Genomic DNA, 19,333 nt, shown 5'->3' on the forward strand with positions numbered 1-19,333 from the left:
ATCATGAGTAAATTTCCGACGGTATTCAATGATACTTATTGGCAACTTGCCGGACTAGGCTCTCTACGTAAAATCGGCCACACCGATCCTATCTCCGTTCTTACTCGAGAAAAGTTTCCTGTGGAGCGTAACGTTGGCACCTGGCCTCCCTTATATTAATATCCCGGCTTTTGTGATTCACACCCACTGTGACAATCCGGATCATGATGGGTTCGAACCAGGATACTTCCAAAGCATGGGATAGTGAGGGGTATTGGCGAGATCAAGCGGCTTTCCCACATCGCGAAACCCAACCGATCGATACAAACCCCTGCCTTCAAGGGTAGCAATAAGGAACGCGTCCTTGCCGGCTTCCGCTGCGAGTTCTAGCCCGCGTCGAATCAGCATTTTTCCAACTCCGCGCCGCTGATGAGCAGGATCTACGGCAAGAACCATAAGGTCTACGGTCGGCAAGCCAAGTCAGCACGTGCAGTGAAAGGGTGAAATCGGGTGATCCGGGGGGGGGGGGGGGGGGGCTACATACAGTAAATGTTGCTGTGTCCTTGTGGCCCCAAAATATCGATGCTGATCTCATCAATCAACTTCATGAGCTTGGCAAGTTCCTCTTGGTCGAGTGATCCGGGTGGGACGTCCTGCTGGGTTTCCGTACTCGCGTCCGGTGCTGCGTCCGAACCTTGGGAAGGAGGTTCCCATTGCGCCATGCCCACGATTTCTTCACCGCTCGAGCCATCCTCTGGGATGTCAACGATGACATGCGTTATCTTGCCGCTCTTCATTCTTCCCGCATTTCTAAGACCTCTCCATTGCGCTTCATCCTGTCGAGGATCTCCAGTCTCGGACTTGTCGTACATGCGCGGCGGGAACAGCGCTCGGGAAACGGTGTCTCGGAAGGCATCTGCACCGATATAGCCAATTCTCAGGCTATCTTCTTCTTTTGCGGGACGAAGGACGAGAGGCATGGTCGTGTATGCAACGCGAATACACTGATTCGGCCGTGAGGGGTGAAGTATCAAACGGGGGCGAAGGGGAAGACGTTAGATTATCAGAGATCAATCGTAAAGTTCATGGGCAGGTAGGGTGTTGACCGGTGACTCATTTGCCGACGTCCCGACGATGTCAGCTTTTACGGAACGTTGAAGAGGATTCCCTCACGAGTGGGCAGTTCAAGGATGTGGAGAGCTTCTCAACTTCCTTTCTTGGCAAATATCGACCACCTGATCCATGGCTTGTTGTGCGAAGGGCGCTCGAACACGCAGTCCCCCGATATGCGCGAGTACAGATCCGCGCTTTCAGCTGGATTTGGGGTTATGCTGGAGGAAAGATCCGAATGGACAACTTTATTGACGGACTTCGTACAGTAGTGCGACGCGTAATGCGACGCACCCGAGGCGATTTCAAAACTTGGTACCAATGGGGCTAGAGTTCATGGCGAGGGGGTCTGCAGGAACGGTTACGTCGAATGTATTCGTGATGCGTCCGAAGTTGTTCATGCCCGGGGTTGACCTGATCCACCGGTATTCCTCTTTCCCTGAAGAATATAAATATCAATTATTAGGGCAGTAATTATGGGCTGGTTTTTGGGGTAGCCGCTGTAGGCGTTTTTTTTTTTTTTTGACTGCCTTCGTAATAAGTGGCCTGGCCCCGACTCCACAAATGTTGGTTTAGCTTCGCTTGGCAACCTCCCGAATTCCGAAGCTTTCTTCCACCTTCGAGAACAGGCCGTGTCGACTTTAAGAAAAACGATGACTGTTGTGTCTGGGTGAACATATTTTGATATGAGGCCGACACGGTTCCCGGGGTCTTTAATGGTTCCATGGGCTATCCGGCGGGCGTGAAGGAAAACAGGCGGAGCATCCCAAGGCCGTGGGTTTCAGGCTAAAGCAAGTGGACACATCTCGGGGCAAGCTCGGAGAACTCCAAACTCAATTGTGTGGCCTCTGACGCATCGTCGCCCGCTTTCAAAAAGTGAAAAAAAAGGGCTCAACAACATCTACAATCACCTGACCCAATTGCCCCAACGCACGTCGACATTTCAACAATGGCAAACGATCATATTCTCACGCTGTCCTGTCCGGATAAGCCGGGCATCGTGCATGCTGTGACGGGCATCTTTGCTCAGGAGAAGCACAACATCCTCGACCTTCAGCAGTTCTCCGACCCGACAAGTGAAAAGTTCTTCATGAGAGTGCATTTTGGTCCGATTCCGACGGAGTCAACTGATCATTTGAATGCCGCCTTCAACACCTTGGCGGAAGAGTACCAGATGACGTACCGGATCCGGTCAGTCGCGCAGAAGCCAAAGGTCCTGATCATGGTGTCCAAGATCGGCCACTGTCTGAACGACCTGCTGTTCCGCGCTAGAGCTGGTCAGCTCCCCATCGACGTCCCTCTTATTGTGTCCAATCACCCGGACTTTGAGCCGCTCGCCACCAGTTACGGCATCCAGTTCCACCATTTACCTGTCACCCGTGACACCAAAGCAGACCAGGAGCAGAAGATTCTGGACCTCATCAAGGAGCATAACATCGAGCTGGTGGTCCTGGCACGCTACATGCAGGTTCTCAGCCCGAAGCTCTGCGAGGCCATGTCGGGCCGCATTATCAACATCCATCACAGTTTTCTGCCGTCATTCAAGGGGGCTAAACCGTACCATCAGGCCTACGAACGCGGTGTCAAAATTATCGGCGCCACGGCTCATTTTGTCACGGCCGACTTGGATGAAGGTCCGATTATCGAGCAGCGTGTTGCGCGGGTAGACCACAGCATCAACCCCAAGGGGCTTGTCGACGAGGGCTCTAACATTGAGAGTCTGGTTCTGGCCGCTGCTGTTAAATGGTATGCGGAAGGGAGGGTGTTCTTGAATGGGACCAAGACTGTTGTTTTTTGAAGGTTGCTCCATGTGGACGAGTCAAAGCTAGCAAAATGAAAACAGGACACAGAATTCTGCCATTGAATTCGAGTTGAACTCCCGTATCCGGTGCGTTGCTTCTTGCTGCGAACTCCAAGGCCAAGATTCCCCCATCTTTGGCTGGTGATTGGTTGACACCCATTGCCCTTGCCGCGTCGGGACGGTGACATCACTGTCGTGCCTGCTCCCAGCCCCTGCAAATCCAAGCTGGATCAGACCCGGCGGCTGCTCCCGATTTGAAGCAAAAATACCTTAACAATCTCCCACATAGATTACCCGCAGCAGAGTGTGAGCCAGCCCCCAATGCGCATTACGCTACGATAGTTTTCATCACTCACTGCGGGCCGTGAGCACGAATTGTCCAACCGTACTGCCCAGGCGTTCCGATGGTGCAGCCAACCAACGCCGCAGCGCACGCCGCGGCCGCAGACACGTTAAACCCACCACAGCCAAAACTTCCGCCACTCCGCCGATCTCGCGCATCTGGTTCTTTTCACGCTGGAGAGCCCTTTCCCATCACGTCCCCATTTGACGATTCTCTCGCAAACTGCAGCCGAACACGAAAGCGCTCTGCCGGCGACACTCACTACCACCCCCTCCGTCGGCAGTCGACCGCAAAATACCATACTTTCCCGACACCGCCTCCCCCCGCACCTTCCGATAGTCGACGGTCTCCCCGATCGCCCCGAGCTTGGTACAGGCGCATTTTCCACCCCCACAGCGGGACACCGGATCTTGAGGATGGGGAGGAGTCAGGCAATATTGCTGGGGGGTTGACAAGCCCCGGCTTCGATGAGGAGAGAGAAAGGCCAGCGTCAAGGCGAAGCCATAGGGATCAATCCTCGGACGAAGATGAAGAAGCTCCACACCACACCACAACCCCTTTACCATGGGGCCAACTGGGTCTCCTGGCATTGCTCTCGCTTGCCGAACAAACGGCACTGAATTCGATCGGCCCATACCTCCCGACTATGGTCGCGTCGTTTGAGGATGTTCCGGATGGAGACGAGGGTGTCTACGTTGGCCTCCTTGCCTCTGCCTTTGCGCTCGCCCAGCTCGCGACGAATCTGCTATGGGGCTACATGTCCGACCGTGTAGGGCGCAAGCCAACCATGCTGCTAGGCACATCGCTTCTCACAGTTTGTTTTGTCTTCTTTGGTTTGTGCAACACATATTCCCAGTTGATTCTTGTTCATGTGGCCATGGGGCTGTTCAATGGAAACGCGGCCATTGTCCCAACGTGCTTGGGCGAGGTCACAGATCGCACCAATCAAAGTAGCGCCTTTATCTGGTTGCCCGTCATTTACAGCCTCGGCAGTATCACGGGGCCAGCGTTGGGCGGTTTGCTAGTTGGGGCGGTTGGAGGTGCCCGGCATCCATTCCTCGCCCCGAACCTTGTGGTTGCTGCGCTCCTGCTTTCCAGCGTCGCGGTTATGGGTGTCTGGTTTGAAGAGACGCTTCAGGGATCTGGCCCTAATGCCACGAGCGAGGGCCTCGGTTGGTTACAGGCTGTGCGCAGGTGGTGCCTTGGGCGGTGGGGGGCCGTGATGGGCCGCTCCGACGACACCGCCCCCTCTGATCTTGGAACCGAACAGGAGACGCTTCTACAAAGGCACGCCGCCGATGATGGCGACGATGATGGCGACGATTCGGCATTCCACGGGCTCAGGAACCGCAACACGCTCTCCGTCCTGGGGACCTACCTGGTTTTTCAACTCGCTAACATATCCTTCAACTCGCTCTATCCCATCTTCGCGTCCTCTCCTCCACCCACCGGCCGTGATCTTGGTCCTGGGACGATTGGGGTCAGTCTTTCTCTGGCCGGTCTCGTGACAATTTTCTTCCAAGTTTTCGTCTTCCAAAAGCTAAAGGAGAGAATGGGAAACTTGGGAACATACCGCTACTCGATGCTCGGTCTGGCTATTAGCATGTTTCTGATGCCCTGGCTGGGTTATCTTGACGGTGAACCAGCATTTGGGCTGGGCTCGGGGAAGGGCTGGCTCTACGGCGAACTGGGAATCATCTTGGTTCTTAAAAATACATGTGCGGTTGGGGGGTTGAGCAGCGTCATGCTTCTGGTACGTTTTGCGGCCAATATACTTTTCCTTGGTTAGGCGTGTCGTGGTTTGCTAACGGTGGATCAAAGATCACTAATTCTGCACCGTCACACGAGACGCTCGGTACGCTCAACGGTATCGCTCAAACCCTCTCGGCCGCTGGTCGTAGTATCGGACCGTTTTTGTCCGGGGGCCTTTTTACCCTGTCGACACATGTGACTCCAAAGGGCGAGGCACTGGCTTGGGGGCTTTTCGCTGGCATCACCGTTTTAGGCTGGCTCAGTACGTTTCTTATTCGCAACAAGGGTCTTGAAAGTGCGGGGTGGACAGGCGATGGCGTGGATGGCGAAGCTACTGACCAGTCGGAGTACGAGGAGGAAGGGACTGAAAGGTGACTAAGACTGCATGGTTACATAGCGATCATCATTATTTTAGCAAAGCGATTGGGATTTCCAACTATGATATCAGGCCGATAGCAGCTTGTCATACGTAAACGGTCTTGCAACCGAGGGGCTCCGTACTCTAATGTTTCATCATAATTACCCCCGGGCCCAACATTAGGACGATAACTAACAGTAACTTGTCGTTAGTGCATCACGTTTCGAGAAACACTACTCCGAGACCGTTTTTTCGTGAAACGACACCATCACACCCCGCTATTCCCCACGAATTCCCCATGAGTCAAATTCTCACAATCCGGGCGGTAGCGTTTCTCGGCTAACAAAATATTCCCGGGAGTGTCATTTGAACAACATAGGCCTCACCTTATTCTAATTACCGATGGTACGCTGAGCCCACTCACTCTTACAGCCGATTCTTCGTACCTGGTTGAGTTCTTAGAAACCATCTGACGGAGATTGGCGTACACATAGGTTTACTAGCCCCATTCCTTATTTAATTACTGCTAGATAGGCCGTTCTATGATCCGAATGCCTAGTTCGATGGCTTACTTATTCTGCTGGAGTGACCCTTGGGATAGCTGGGTGGTGATGTTTACCCCCCGACCTGAAAAGTGTTAATTACCATTAGTAGTATGGTACGTTCCGCTCACTGAACCCCCCGTTTCTAGGTCGTATCAAAATTACGTTGTTGACTCCGTATCATAACGCGGAGTTTTAGATCGCCGCAATGAAGTTCAGCAGGACGAAAATACTTTGGTCTAGTAGGAGTTTGTGCACAATTCACTTTATATCCTGAGAGGTTTATACTGATCAGTGTGTAGCCACCGTCGCCCCTTCTTCGAGCAATCTAAAGTAATGCAAGGAGATTGGATGTTTATTAACCTTTCAAGGGCATTTTGCGCACATAGGGCACGAGTAGGCAGAAGAAGAGGACTCGGGATCCCAGGTTAATGTTAATTATTATTATTATCCATTATGTTAATATTGTTCTTTTGAAACTCCAAGCCTATTATCACGCCCGTTTCATCTCTAGATCGGCCCCTCAAAGCCGGGAAACGTTGCGACAGAAGCATGAGGATTGAATCGGCACATCTGCGACGGAGAGCGCGAGCTGCAGCTGCGGCCGAATTATGCGGGCCTCGCTATCTCGCCCGAGGCGCGTCAGACACTCGTGGAACCCATGAAGCGCCCACACATTGTTTCGATTTTGCTGGGCACGAGAGAGGGTGTTGTCAAACCCCAGATCAGCCGTGTAAACAGCCAATGCTTCCTCGGTTCTCCCTTGTTCGAGGAGAAGCGCCCCATATGCGTGGCGTGTCGGCTGCATCCACCCCCATGGCTCGTCATATGGGAGAGAATCGTCAAGCTGAATGGCTTTACGAAGGTGCTCAAGCCCAAGTTCCGTGCTTCCTCGGCGGTACTCGAGTTCGCCATCGAGCATTGCTGCGGCGATTCTGAGTATGTTCTGGCATGTGTTGTTGAACACAGTGCGAGACGACGGGACCGTCTTCACCGCGGCCCGAAACAGTTCCCGATGGCGGTCGGCGGCGTTTATCCTCCCTGTGTTTGCCAGAGCAATGGTTTTGGCGTAGTGTGTCATGGCGGTCGTGGTGCAGTAAAATTCCGGATCCGCTGGAATCTCAAGGTCAATGATTTCTTGCCAGCGACCAAACCGGATGAGGATGTGAGCTTTCATGGACAGGAACCCTTCTAACCAGTCTGCCATTGGTGGTGATTTGATGCGCAGCAACGAGTCGGGCAATGTCTCCTCGAGCAGAGCGGCCGTCTCCAGAGCGACCTTCGATTGGCCGGCAAACATCGCGGCATAAATACGAAAGTGGAAGTTGTGGCAACGGTAGAGGCTGTAAAAGTTGATGGCCCCGTCTCGGTTGACAAACTTGGCATCCGCCCGGATGGCGGCCGTGTTGGAGACCACTGCGCTCCGGTAATCTCCACAGAGAATGTCGATGTGCGATGGCATATGATTGAGGTGACCAGCATCAGGAATCAGCCCGCGCAGGGTATCAGCCGCTTTCAGAGCATGTTCAGGGTTGCTTGACATCTCCATTAGATGGATATACAAATGCAACATGCCCGGATGGGCTGGGTGTTTGGCCAACCCCCTTTCCAGCGCTGCCTTTGCCTCTATTGTCCTCGCCCTCTTCGCAGGTTTCCCCGTCCGTCCATCCCATAGCTGCCACGGAGTAAGATTCATCAGCGAATCGACAAATATCGCCGTGACGTTTGGGTCATCTGGATACCGAAGATACACCTGCTCCATCGCCTCGGCGTACTTGTGGTTCTGCGCATACCCCTGAGATGGAGTCAGCCGTTCTTGCGGGTAACGGTGTTGGAGAGCGCCAACTAGCGCCTGCTCGATTGGGGTCGAGTGCGTTGACACGTTGAGGGAATGCACGATTGCGCGCCTTGCCTTTTGAACGTTGCGTGCCAGCTCCAGCTTATCAAAGATGCCCCAAGGTTTGTTGTAATTTGGCCCCAGCGCAAATGCGAGGCCCCAGTATGCTAGCGCACAGGTTGTATCTTCCGCCGCGGAGCGTTCGAAGCAGTTCACGGCCTCTTCGTGATTGAAAGCGAAACACCAGATGAGCCCGCGGTCGAACCATTTTTGCGCTTCGGTGCTTGCGGTTGTGACGGGCATATGAAACTGCCCGAGGTTGTAGTACGCATCGTCTGCCGTAGGCATCTCGACGCCGGTGCCGGGTTGCCCGGTGGGGGATGGTGTCATTCCGCGCTGTCGTTGGGTGGGTGTGTGTGGTCCCGTGGCGGGGTTCCTTTGCCTTCGGCGGGTTTCAATTGGAGGGCCGTTGCGGGAGGAGAGAATGGAAGGAATTGTTATTGCAGCCCAGTCGTCGGCGGTCCGGTGCTACCTCACGACGGACGAGATCTGTTTTGGTATAAAATGCCGAGAATCTGAAAGTGCATGGCCGGTGTTGGAAGAAAAGCTTCAGGTGGCGGTCAGCGAAGTCTGGATTGACCCGTGCTGAGCCGCGTCTGAGACATTCTTAGGTCTGTCACCACGTCATCACGTGCCGGACCGTGTCCCATTTTCCGCAGCTGCCTGTGCGGGGCTGCAGGGCCCCACCACAGTTGTTGCTATTTCAAGCCAATGAAATGGTAAGCCACCGAACAGACTCGCCGACTTGGCTGCTAAACTCAGCCAACCACGATGGCATCCTGTCGCACCTCTATCCGTCTTCCGTCCATGTCCGCCCTCAAGCGCCGTCTTGGGGCGCTGCGCTTGGTGATCGACATGCCATTTTGCGCCCGCGTGGGAATGGGCTGTCGCCTGACAGGCCGAAAGTGGACGACGAGATAGACCCAACGCAACTTCAGTCTTGGTCGGAGACTCGGAGGTCCCGTTATGGCCTCTCCTAGCTTGACTTACCTCGGTAAGCATGTCTCAATGAGGCAGGTTGCGATGACGGCACTCTGCGATGTGGTTGCAGCGCTACCTTGACACTGTTGACAGTCGGTGACCCGATTCAGAGACATTGGGCTTGGGTGGCTTGAGTGTTTGATGAGCTTCGAAGTTCGTTGAGTGTATTGCTTGAATTGTATTTAGCCCGCTCTTCCCTTGCTATGGTATACGGTCATAGCTTTGAAGCCCAAGTCACTTGTCTGACATCCCCTTCAACACAATGAAGTTTCTCCCAACCATCCTCTCTCTTGCTTCGTGCGCTGCGGCGCTCCCGGCTGCTTCTCAGGCCGGGGTGTCTCTCGTCGGGCGCCAGACCGCCAACCAGATCACCGACCAGTATCTCTTTGATATCTCACTTCCGGCTTTCACCTCCCGCCGGAATGCCCGGGACCCGCCGACTCTGATCTGGGACTCCGATGGCTGCAGCGATTCCCCTGACAACCCGTTTGGCTTCCCCTTTGTACCCGCCTGCCAGCGCCACGACTTTGGCTACCGTAACTACAAGGCCCAAAATCGCTTCACCGATGCTGGCAAGCTCAGTATCGATAACAACTTCAAGGACGAGTGAGTACTTGGTCTATTGACGGTGAAGAAACGAGGTGGCTAATCACACGGAACAGTCTCTACTACCAATGCAGCTCAACCAGCGCTGTGGGGGTGTGCGAAGCGCTCGCTGATGTGTACTACGCAGCTGTCCGGGCGTTCGGCGGTAGCACGCAAGGCAAACGTAGCGAAGACCTGATCAAGGAGTATGAGGAGAAGGTTGCGATTTACAACAAGGCGGTTGAGGAAGCTCAGGCCAAGGGCGAGCTGTGGCGTATTGATTAAGTGTTACGCTGAGACCTAGGCTGTTGTGTCGTGGCGAAGTGATTGTATTTCAAGAATATATTCAATTACCTCCATGCTCTATGCCACAGCCCGATGAGAATATGCCAACATGCGCTGCACGCGGCCGGCAAGCGGCCAGGAGTTCTACTGATCTACAGGTGTAGTGGGACTTCTAAGTCCTTTCAGGTGATCGGGAGATGCCCGAGTAGACCTCCGAGGATCGGCCTAGTCGGAAGAGGCAACACACCTCATTTTCTTACTGCAGGAAGCTTTAACCTCCCGGATGGTCTTGGCTGTTCCGCTGAGATCTGAGTCTTACCATCAATTGGAACTCAGACATGTACCTCCGCCTAAGTTGGCGACTCTTCGACCGCCTCAAAAAGTGTCTCGATTGGTTATTGGCAACCCTGTTTTGAAGGCTCCCATTTACTTCCTCTTGGAATGCAGGCAGGCAGTGCGGATCGATCTGTTAGCCACCGATATCTTCACTTGCACTGACTGAGCCGAATCCACCAAGTGGCCATCCCTAGTGTGCAGAAATACAGCTTTAGCTCCGAAGAGGTTCACACTTGAGACTTACCACATAAGTTCTTCCGTTCTAATTAATTGGGTAGGGGACTTCTACCAGGCCGTGTGGCGAGCGCTGAGCAGACAGGTAGTAAAGCCCAAGAAGCACTGTTGAATAATTATAACCATTCATGCAAAATCTACCATGTGGCAACTATTGGTTGTATGGGACGTTCGAATGCAAGGATGTGTGAATATTTGCTCGGAATAGGGAGGCGTTGAGCCCTCAACCAGGCTCGTTTTGGGCCATGGAACCTCGTCATTTCAGCGAAATACCCACAGTTCTGACTGAGATGGGAGTCTCGACTTCGGGTGGCTTATCTCGCCAGGCGAAGGAAGACATGGGCCAGCGGGTCACTATACTGAGATCGTTTTACTCGGTGATTAACCAGGTGCGTACCCGACCAATTCAAGTTGGAAGAGCACATTGACATAGGTCGAACGAAAAAGAATCAACCGGTCCCTTAGTTCATTTCAGACCCTGAAGGTGGTGCAATTACACTGTACGAGCCCAATAATACAGGCACAGGGCGACCAGAAGCTGGCTTCCATCTCGTCTAAATTTAGTGCCTGTGCCGTTTTGTTTTGGGCCGCTCAGTAGCCCGGCTGGTCTCGTCTGAAGTCAACACCTGTGCCGTATCGGCGGTCGGACCGGGTTGGGTACAGCTCAATTCCAGAATATCAGATGACCATAGCGGAAGCCCCAGACATTAAGCGCTCGCAGTAGCAACAACAGCCAACAACCATCACCCTAAATAACCGGACGGTGGGTTGGTCGGTGTGTTTCGGCCCCCAACTCCCCACAAGAAAGGCTACTTGAATGTACCTTTGGAACCAACACTATGGCACTTGCGCCGCTTTCTGCAGCGCCACATTGGCTTTTCTCTTAGACCCCGAGGGGGGTTCCAGACCTAGGGGGTTCCAAGCACTTCTGTGGGCTTGTGGGATCATAGTCTCCAACAGGTTTAACATGAGAGATAAGTCTAGGGCGTTGAGTCCACCGGGCGGCGTAGAGTATACTAGCAACTGTTACAAGTTGGCCAGATAAAGCGGCCATGTAGCTAAGGGGCGACTGCAGGTCAAATTGCAGAGCGATCCGATAGGCAATCGGTTAAGAAACCAACCTAGAAGGGTTACAGGGAAGGTTGTAAGTGATCGCGGTGATTGCAACGACGAAATAATGATCGGAAGGCTCGCATTGCAGCAGCTATGACCAAGGCACAAGATACCTGGGCGTTGGATATCTTCAGTCATTCTAATAGGTTCTAGGAGTCCATCAGTTATCAATACAACTCACATTTAGCTATAAGCTCTGGTCTGGGCTGTTGGCCAATGGTGATAGCGCCTGAGCCAAAGAAACCCCTAGCTTTGCCACGCCCAGGAAGTTTCAGTGAGTTCAACCCATCCCGACCGGGTCTCTAACCGATCACCCCGAGACGAAACATGGTGAGGCCAACCACCTTGGGGGCTAGAGTTGAAAGAACTGAGGTAGTTGTGACTTGGTTTGGGGGCTACGCGGAAGGGCAACAGCCCCATTAATCCAATAGTCGGGAAATGGAGACGTCCCGGAACACCTACCAACGTAGGTGGCCACACAGCGGCGTCGGCCGCAGGCGGCGTCGGTGTTTGGGTCACGACAAGCGCGTCTGCTTCATGAGAATGCTGCATCGCAGGCCCAACCCCTGGCCACCACGAATTGACTAGAATGACCTCCTCCTAGTGCCATGTAAGGGGATGCTATTGCAATAGACCAGACCCAGCATTCATGGGTAGCCTTAGACTCACCATCACAGCAACGTTGCTGTGGAAAAGATCTATATAAACGGACTCGCTTCCGTTCACATTTCCCGACCTTAACTACCAGCATCTCTACATTATCACATCTCTTAGTTACATCCAGCATCATCAGCCATACCCAACACATCATCAGTCACATCTAACGTCATCCGTCATATCCAATATCGGCCTCTCTCATCTATTCAATCGTGCTCCAGCTCCATCTCAGTCTGTTCCATTGCAATAATACGCAACGGTAATTAAGTCTCACAATCCCAAGCGAGCCATCTTTCTTCTCTCTCTCTCTCTCTTTTTTTCTTTTTTTTTCTTTTTTTTTGTCCTTTTTTTAATCACAACGCTGACTCCCGATCAAGATGGCTGCACGTCCCCCATCACTTTGGGCAAAGCAATGAAGTTGGATGGTTCGCAGTAGCAGTAGGCTGCTTCTCAACAGTTTGGGCAGATCCTGAATATCTCGGCGATGGGTTTTCCTGGGCAGCGGGCTGCCTTCGAGACTATCTATATATCTCTTAAATAAATTGTAGCAGCTAGGGCTGGCCCTTGTCTCTCTTTCTCTGTCGCCTCAATCCCATTCTTTTACCTTCAAATTTCTCCAGTGTAATTCAGGCTGAAGTTCATCATTGATGCATAATTTCAGACTGGTGAACTTGATGTTAGAGTGGGTATTGACCACGCGCTAATCGAACTCGTGTATCTCGGACCACTGCCACCGAATGTATTCATGGAGATACAGATAGTTATTATCTGTCCAGTCTAGTCGGTGTGGGAAGTTACATGCATCATAGGTTGGCCGGACACAGCCCCAAAATGTGGTGCTGCCAGCCATACATGCACGATGAGCCAATTTAAGGATGAACCCAGCTAGCAAAGTAGGTAATTAATTAGTTGGTCTCACACGATCAAACCAGACCCGCGCAGCTCAGGGCCGAAATTAGCTTTCACCTCTACTGTAGAGAGGTAATGTTAGGGTTAGGGCCCCGGCATTTATGTAATTACAGCAATGAAATACTTAGCAGGTACAGGTAGTTAGACTTAGACCGCAAAGGGATGGATGGACCAGTGCAAGTAATTGTGAGGCTGTCAAATAACTGAATAAAATAGAGTCGCCGCCGCACAGTTACCCCTTGCTCACCCCTTGCGTTACTGTGTACGCACTGCCAATTTGCTGTGCAACCCTGGCTCAGGTATAGTCACAACGTACGAATAGTACAAAGTAGTTATGTGGCACTGCCTTCTTCATCCTACTCCACCCCCACCAACCCACTCTTTATAAGCCCATCTTACATTTGCCCCCCTTCCCAGCGTATAGCAATGATGAAGTTGACAAAGCTACAGCAATGTAGCCAGCTGGGCATGCGCACGGGACATAGGTGAGGCGGTTTCGAGGTTTGCAGGCGTGCAGTTTAAGATTTAGAGCATTAATTCGCTGTCGGCGTTCTAGGCCTCAGGCACCAGCAATGAGGGGTAGGAACAGGGGGTAGGAACACCAGCCGATATTGATTAACCAAGCACTGCTTCTTCCTTCATCACAATGCAAGCTCCAAATTCCATCTACATGCATTTCCACCTTTAGCCTCGTGGCCTTCATTACTAATTACCGGTACAAATCATGGTTACCAAGCTGGTTCTCCCGTCCTGCGAGCGGGACCCTACGCATCCCAACCACCCCCCTCAGCTACAAAAGCCGCTGAGAATCCAGATCATGGGAATGAGCAAATATATCGACAGCTTGTTCGACAACGGCGCTAAGATACCACAGGAAGCCGTGCAAACGCCGGGTGTAGATTCGCCTGGAGCCGAATTTGACGAAACCGGTTTGCGGTTCGCTAAGATGGCTTTCAACTTGTTCTACGGCCGCGACCCAAACCCAGATATAGCCGCCGATTTTGTGCCGCAGCACCAACATAGCACATTCCCAAAGGTCGACGAATTCAAGCCAGGGGATGCTCCGTACGTTGTGTCTTCAGCACCGAGAATGAAAATTAGCTAACGAATTTTGGGGGGCTGTTTGCTCCCATCGGCTTTTGAACAGGGTTGAGGGATATTGCGTTACGTTCGACCATCTTGTGGACCCGGCCGACGACGACCCGGAAACGCTCATGATAAACCTTTGCGATCCTGCCGATCCGCAGTCGGCTACCTACTTCGAGCTGGACCTAGCTCCGTATACAACCGGCTTGGCGGCGCCGATCGTGCTCCTCGTCCCGCGGTGCTGCCAACTAAGGAAGGGAACCACCGACCGCCAGAGGATCAACGGCCAAGTAAAGGAGGCCAAGGAGGGCTTTCGCCCACCCATGGAGTGGGAAGAGGTACAGTAGGCTTATTAAGCCAAAGCTATAACTATTTATAGACGTGACCATTTCGAGGTAGTAATTATCCCCTCCTGTAATTTCTCAATGTACATTATCAAGTACCCCCTTACCCAGTAACCCTTCGATGTACTTCGTTCTTTCATCCCTCTCCCGACCGAGCTCTTTTACATGCCCTAGTCATCTCAGATCTGACATATAGCATCATGGCTCACTATCTTGCCGTCGTCGAACACCTGGGAGAATCGATTGAAATGAGGTCATGAAGCCGTGGATTTTGCATTGGGGCGAGGCAATGTATGGTGGGCTGGTTAGGTCTAGGTAGGTCGAACAAAAAAGTGTCAACCGGTCTAGATGAGTTGTAACTCATGCCTAGGTACAAACCACTTACCACCGGATTCGATTTAGTTTCGTAATGGAATGGGGGGACTACCACTTCGGGGGCAATACAGTGAATTGTTTAATTAACTTAGCGGTTAGAGATCTTCTAGAAAGTTTCGGGCAGTCAAGAAGACTAGACTGGTCCTGAAACACTGTTCAGAGTCATTGATGCACATAATTAGAGGTTAATTATCAAGTTCCAGTCAGCAAAAAAAGACTAAGAATAAAGTGAAGCTGTCGTAATCCGTCCAATGATGGGGATGTTAACAAGCACTTGCCCCGCAGAAGGCTGCGCCTGGATTGTTGGTTTTGGCTGGTTCATGATTGGGCGTAAGCATGCCTCACAGTTTCTCAGTTTCCCGAGTTCCTAACTGTCATTTTTATCTCTCGTATCGATATTGCCAACTTCGACGAACAACCAGCTGAAAGACGAACAAAATGACAGTTATATCGCTGTGGGGCGCAATTTTGAAGGGATTAGGATTTAGCGTTATTGCCTATTTTCTGTTCCTTGGGCTGCTCACCGTCCCCTGGTTCCAAGACCAAGCAATCTATCTTCATAGCGTGAAGCTCACCTGGTTTCAAGATCTTAGTGTGCCGGAGCATTGGGGCTTTCTCCGACATCAGGCCACGCTGTTCACGCTCGACACGCCAGATGGCGAGACCCTCCATGCCTAGCACATACTTCCGCTCGGGTTGTACCATCAGCACGAAGATACTCTCATCCAGGAACCCGATGGGATAACTTCGGACATCAAACAGAGGAGTGCATTCAAACTCCTACGAGATGACCCAACAGCCCTCCTCGTACTATACTTCCACGGTGCCGCGGGGACTCTGGGATCAGGTTGGCGGCCGGCCAGCTACCGCGCTATGTACGCCGGTGCCCCAGACAAAATCCACACTGTGGCCATCGACTATCGAGGGTTTGGGTCCAGCACAGGGGCACCTTCAGAGGAGGGTCTTTTGACTGACGCCATTACCGTCGTGGAGTGGGCTATGCATGAGGCTGGGATATCGCCTTCGAGGGTCGTTATTTTCGGCCAGTCCATGGGAACCGCAGTGTCCATCGCCCTGGCCGACTACTATGCCGCTCTGCCAGATCCAATACTCTTTTCCGGCATGGTGCTGGTTGCGCCATTCGCTGATGTCGAGCTTCTGACAGCAACATACCGCATTGCTGGCACCATCCCACTCCTTGGCCCACTTTCACCCTTCCCGAGGCTCCTAGCATTCTTCAACACATTCATCCAGAGCAAATGGTCTAATAAGGACAAGTTGGCATCGTTTGTACGTGCCTGTGAGCGCATACCGGGCAACGACAGGAAATATCATGTCGCCATTATCCACGCTGAGGACGACTATGACATCCCTTGGTCCCACAGTGACCGACTATTCTGGCATGCTGTGAACGCTTCGCGGCCGCAGGGCATTGGGTTTGAGGATTGGGAGGAGGAAAAGGAGCAAATTAAGAAGCCACTCGGCCCAACCGGGTGGGTCGCTGAGCACCGGACGGAAAAGGGGATTATGAAGGAACAGATCACAAAATGGGGGTTGCATGATATGATCATGTCGTATCCCGCAGTAAGCTTAGCTGTCCTGCAAGCTTTTACGGCTCGGAATATGGGGATTGTACAGCCACATGGAGAATGATGAAGGAAACACGACTAGAAACGATATTGATGTAAGAAAATCGGGATTAAGTAAATGAGGAAACACGCCAGTTTCATGTTTGTCTTACTACACCAATCAACAACTATTAATTACTCTCTCCACTGCTGCCACGGCGTCCGTGGTAGTCCCCCACCACTATCATGGTAGACATGCGGCGTGGACTGCTCCTCGGGATTGATCGGCCGCAACGTTGTCGCTGTCATATGCCCCGCTTCCTGGTATAGCCCTGTCGTCTGTGTCAACAACTCTGACCTGCCGTCTAACAAAAAAGCCCAATGCTTACCTTCCGAGGCTGATTCATGTGCAATCAAGTAGGGGTCCAATTCGACAACGCTGTACCAGTGCGATGCTGGTATGGCCAAATGCTGGCCCTGACCATTGACTCCGGGCGGGAGGTGTGTTTCATGGCTCTCCCCTATCCATTGACGTTAGCGAGGCTTGATTCATCAACCGGGGGCGCGACACCTGGAAACTCACAAATAAAAATATAGCAAAACTCGGTCACAGTCGGGACCCAGGTCACTAGTGCCAAGACCTGGCCGAAACTCCAAGCGTTCTCTGAGTCGGAACTGCCGGCGTTGTGGAGGATCTTGGATCTTAGGGCAAAGAAGCAGAAAAGAATGGCCCACATTGTCCCACAGATGGCCCACGCAACACCGAACCTCCAGAGGGGTCGAGAGCCACGGATCCAGCGACTATTTGCCACAACGGGAATGCCAAAGCCCGTCGCCAGAAAGGCCGTGATAAACATCCAAACCGCGGGCGCAACGAGAATAATGGCCTTGAACTCTTCGGCACTCTGCCAGTAAACCGGGCCGCCACGTACGTTGCAGGGATCGTAGGCAGTGTCATTTTGACGGTCGTTGTAGTCTGGGTTTCCCCGTGGCGAGAGAAATGTTAGAACGATGCTGAGGATCCAAATCACGATCAGCACTATTCGCCGCATCCACACTTGCAACCCGTCTTTCGTCAGCCCGCCCTGGCTGCCCATACCCGGAGTCGTCAATGAGTATAGTAACAGCACGGGGAGCACGGAGAAGAACGAGGCTCGGAATGAGAGAAGCATGTCGTAGATGGCGCTGGTATGGTAAGGAAGGTCTGAAGTATCAGGGAGAACCGCTTGATTGCCCATGCCGCTGACGCATAAGTACAGTGAAGCGCAAAGCATGGCGGTGCTAATAAGCATTGTGGAAGATAGGAAAGAGTTGAGGGAGCCCCGGAAAGAATCGATGGTACGTTGGGCAAGAGACACCCTCTTTGAACCGACATGTATCGCGTGGGCGTCACTTTTCGCACCGGGATGCGTTGATGAAGGCCCCTCGCCCATCCTGGACCGTAAGGACTGACGAATATGCCACGCAGTGAATGCTGCCAAGAAGGTGGTTGACAACGCTGCTTCGATGATATACGAGATAAAGACCTGGAAGTTAATCAGATGTGGCTACGTTTCAGTTAACCACCGGTTGCTTAACTTACACCGATCCCGATTAAATCCGGATTTCCTTGCATTGCCATAGCCTGGCAATACTCGGTAGTGCAATTGAGCACGGGGTATAACAATGCATTGGTAAAGAACTCCGAGGTCAAGTTCCATGGGCCATAAGTGACCGATGCTGGCTGAGCATAGGAGTTAAAAATGTACCAGTCTAGAATCTGACTGTGATACTCCCGAAGCGTCGTGTTGTTTGGAATGGTCGCATTGAGGGGAAGCGCTGCGGTGAAGAGCTCAATACTCGTGGTAAAGGCCGGACCGATGGAGTCGCCTGGGCTCGAGGGGTTTGGTGTCAGGACGACGCCCAGCCAGCTGCCCCAGACTTTACAGTCGCTAGAAAAGTTCATTTGATCCCATGGCGGGAATTGCATGAAGTTGACTCCGTCCGACATGACGAGCGAGGACGATTGCGTTGCGAGTACGGCCCCGGTACAATGGTATGTAAATGAGAGGCGAAGATAAATCATTAATCATGAAGGGGGCTTGGCAACGGTGCTGACGATTGGTGGGGCCTTCTGGGCTGCAGGATTCGTCCAGCTTCCTGAGGGATCGTGGGGTGTAACCTTCCTGGCACCCGGATCAGTCCAGGGCTGATTAGACATCACGAACGAGAGCCCGCACTTGGCCCTCAACAATATATACCTGTGAGCTGTTTTACGAGTTTACAGAGACAATTATGTACCTGTACGAATAATTAATAGAGATCTTCGGGCATTTCTCACGGCGACATGGGCTGGCGAAACCGTGAAACTAATACAATATGCATGTGATTATAGACTTGACGTTCCCGTTTACTGGCACATATTTTTTGTGGCATTCCTGACTCTCCCTGACTCTAGCTCAATACTTCGTCAAAGATTGTTTGCGTTTGGGGCGGTTGAGCCGGAATTGAGCTGTTGCCAGGTGCATTTCCGTAATTACCCTCTGCGGATTCTATCTCGTTGGTAAATCCTGTTGAATGTGGTTTTTCATCTTCTACGCGGGATTCTTTATCAGATGGACTCACAGGTAATTAATCCAAACCAGCGGTTTGTCAATACAACGAGTGTTTCACGGGCCGAGGAGGTTTCATCACAGTGTACCCATCAATTAATTACATGGCAAGACCGGTCAGCTAACTGTCCGAAGCATGGTAAAAATCTTTCACACTCTCCGTCATATAGATAACTATGAAGCCCGACATGTTCTCCATGTTTGGTAGCGTTGAAACCTGCGTGTCAACGACTGGACGCACAGAAACACTCGTCAAGCAAAGGTTGGGGCGATAGGCGAGCAAGGAAAGCCAGTGTTGGGTGGGGCTTGCCCTCTGCCTGAGATACAAATGAGCCCGGGAGGTTGATGGTGCGCAATGCGGCGTGTAATGGTGTCCAGGTTAAGGGATGGAAATCGTTGTTGTCGTACTGGCAGACTCTGTCGCTAGATTTTGCACGCAGACCTGGCGGTGCACTTCCCCGGTGAGGCTGGCGAAGAGGGCTGTGTT

At 52.3% G+C, this 19,333-nt stretch overlaps 8 protein-coding genes across 8 annotated transcripts; 5 read left to right on the forward strand and 3 right to left on the reverse strand.

The window, feature by feature from the left end:
- Positions 1-201: 201 nt before the first annotated feature.
- On the reverse strand, positions 202-959 carry C8A04DRAFT_15387 (puromycin N-acetyltransferase; the record flags this gene model as incomplete). The annotated part of the gene is made up of 2 exons (XM_062778468.1): positions 202-440; positions 524-959. The coding sequence occupies 2 exons, from the start codon at positions 957-959 to the stop codon at positions 202-204; spliced, it is 675 nt and encodes a 224-aa protein (XP_062633333.1).
- Positions 960-2,038: 1,079 nt separating this feature from the next.
- On the forward strand, positions 2,039-2,887 carry C8A04DRAFT_32535 (uncharacterized protein; the record flags this gene model as incomplete). The annotated part of the gene is made up of 1 exon (XM_062782128.1): positions 2,039-2,887. One exon carries the CDS (start codon positions 2,039-2,041, stop codon positions 2,885-2,887), a length of 849 nt encoding a protein of 282 aa, XP_062633334.1.
- Positions 2,888-3,294: 407 nt separating this feature from the next.
- Positions 3,295-5,360, forward strand: C8A04DRAFT_40305 (MFS general substrate transporter-like protein; the record flags this gene model as incomplete). Its single annotated transcript, XM_062784891.1, has 2 exons — positions 3,295-4,986; positions 5,055-5,360. The coding sequence occupies 2 exons, from the start codon at positions 3,295-3,297 to the stop codon at positions 5,358-5,360; spliced, it is 1,998 nt and encodes a 665-aa protein (XP_062633335.1).
- A 1,048-nt stretch (positions 5,361-6,408) lies between these two features.
- C8A04DRAFT_15372 (uncharacterized protein) lies at positions 6,409-8,070 on the reverse strand (the record flags this gene model as incomplete). Its single annotated transcript, XM_062778461.1, has 1 exon — positions 6,409-8,070. The coding sequence occupies one exon, from the start codon at positions 8,068-8,070 to the stop codon at positions 6,409-6,411; it is 1,662 nt and encodes a 553-aa protein (XP_062633336.1).
- Positions 8,071-9,025: 955 nt separating this feature from the next.
- Positions 9,026-9,633, forward strand: C8A04DRAFT_40307 (secretory phospholipase; the record flags this gene model as incomplete). The annotated part of the gene is made up of 2 exons (XM_062784892.1): positions 9,026-9,369; positions 9,453-9,633. 2 exons carry the CDS (start codon positions 9,026-9,028, stop codon positions 9,631-9,633), a joined length of 525 nt encoding a protein of 174 aa, XP_062633337.1.
- Positions 9,634-13,594: 3,961 nt separating this feature from the next.
- Positions 13,595-14,315, forward strand: C8A04DRAFT_15384 (uncharacterized protein; the record flags this gene model as incomplete). Its single annotated transcript, XM_062778466.1, has 2 exons — positions 13,595-13,951; positions 14,037-14,315. Coding segments are annotated over 2 exons (636 nt in total), but the record flags the coding sequence as incomplete, so codon positions are not given.
- An 810-nt stretch (positions 14,316-15,125) lies between these two features.
- On the forward strand, positions 15,126-16,340 carry C8A04DRAFT_40308 (Alpha/Beta hydrolase protein; the record flags this gene model as incomplete). The annotated part of the gene is made up of 2 exons (XM_062784893.1): positions 15,126-15,281; positions 15,366-16,340. The coding sequence occupies 2 exons, from the start codon at positions 15,126-15,128 to the stop codon at positions 16,338-16,340; spliced, it is 1,131 nt and encodes a 376-aa protein (XP_062633339.1).
- Positions 16,341-16,450: 110 nt separating this feature from the next.
- On the reverse strand, positions 16,451-18,245 carry C8A04DRAFT_32540 (uncharacterized protein; the record flags this gene model as incomplete). The annotated part of the gene is made up of 4 exons (XM_062782129.1): positions 16,451-16,587; positions 16,645-16,776; positions 16,839-17,781; positions 17,838-18,245. 4 exons carry the CDS (start codon positions 18,243-18,245, stop codon positions 16,451-16,453), a joined length of 1,620 nt encoding a protein of 539 aa, XP_062633340.1.
- Positions 18,246-19,333: the final 1,088 nt, after the last annotated feature.

The sequence above is a fragment of the Dichotomopilus funicola genome (assembly GCF_033296635.1).
Source record: "Dichotomopilus funicola strain CBS 141.50 unplaced genomic scaffold C8A04scaffold_91, whole genome shotgun sequence".
NCBI lineage: Eukaryota > Fungi > Ascomycota > Sordariomycetes > Sordariales > Chaetomiaceae > Dichotomopilus > Dichotomopilus funicola.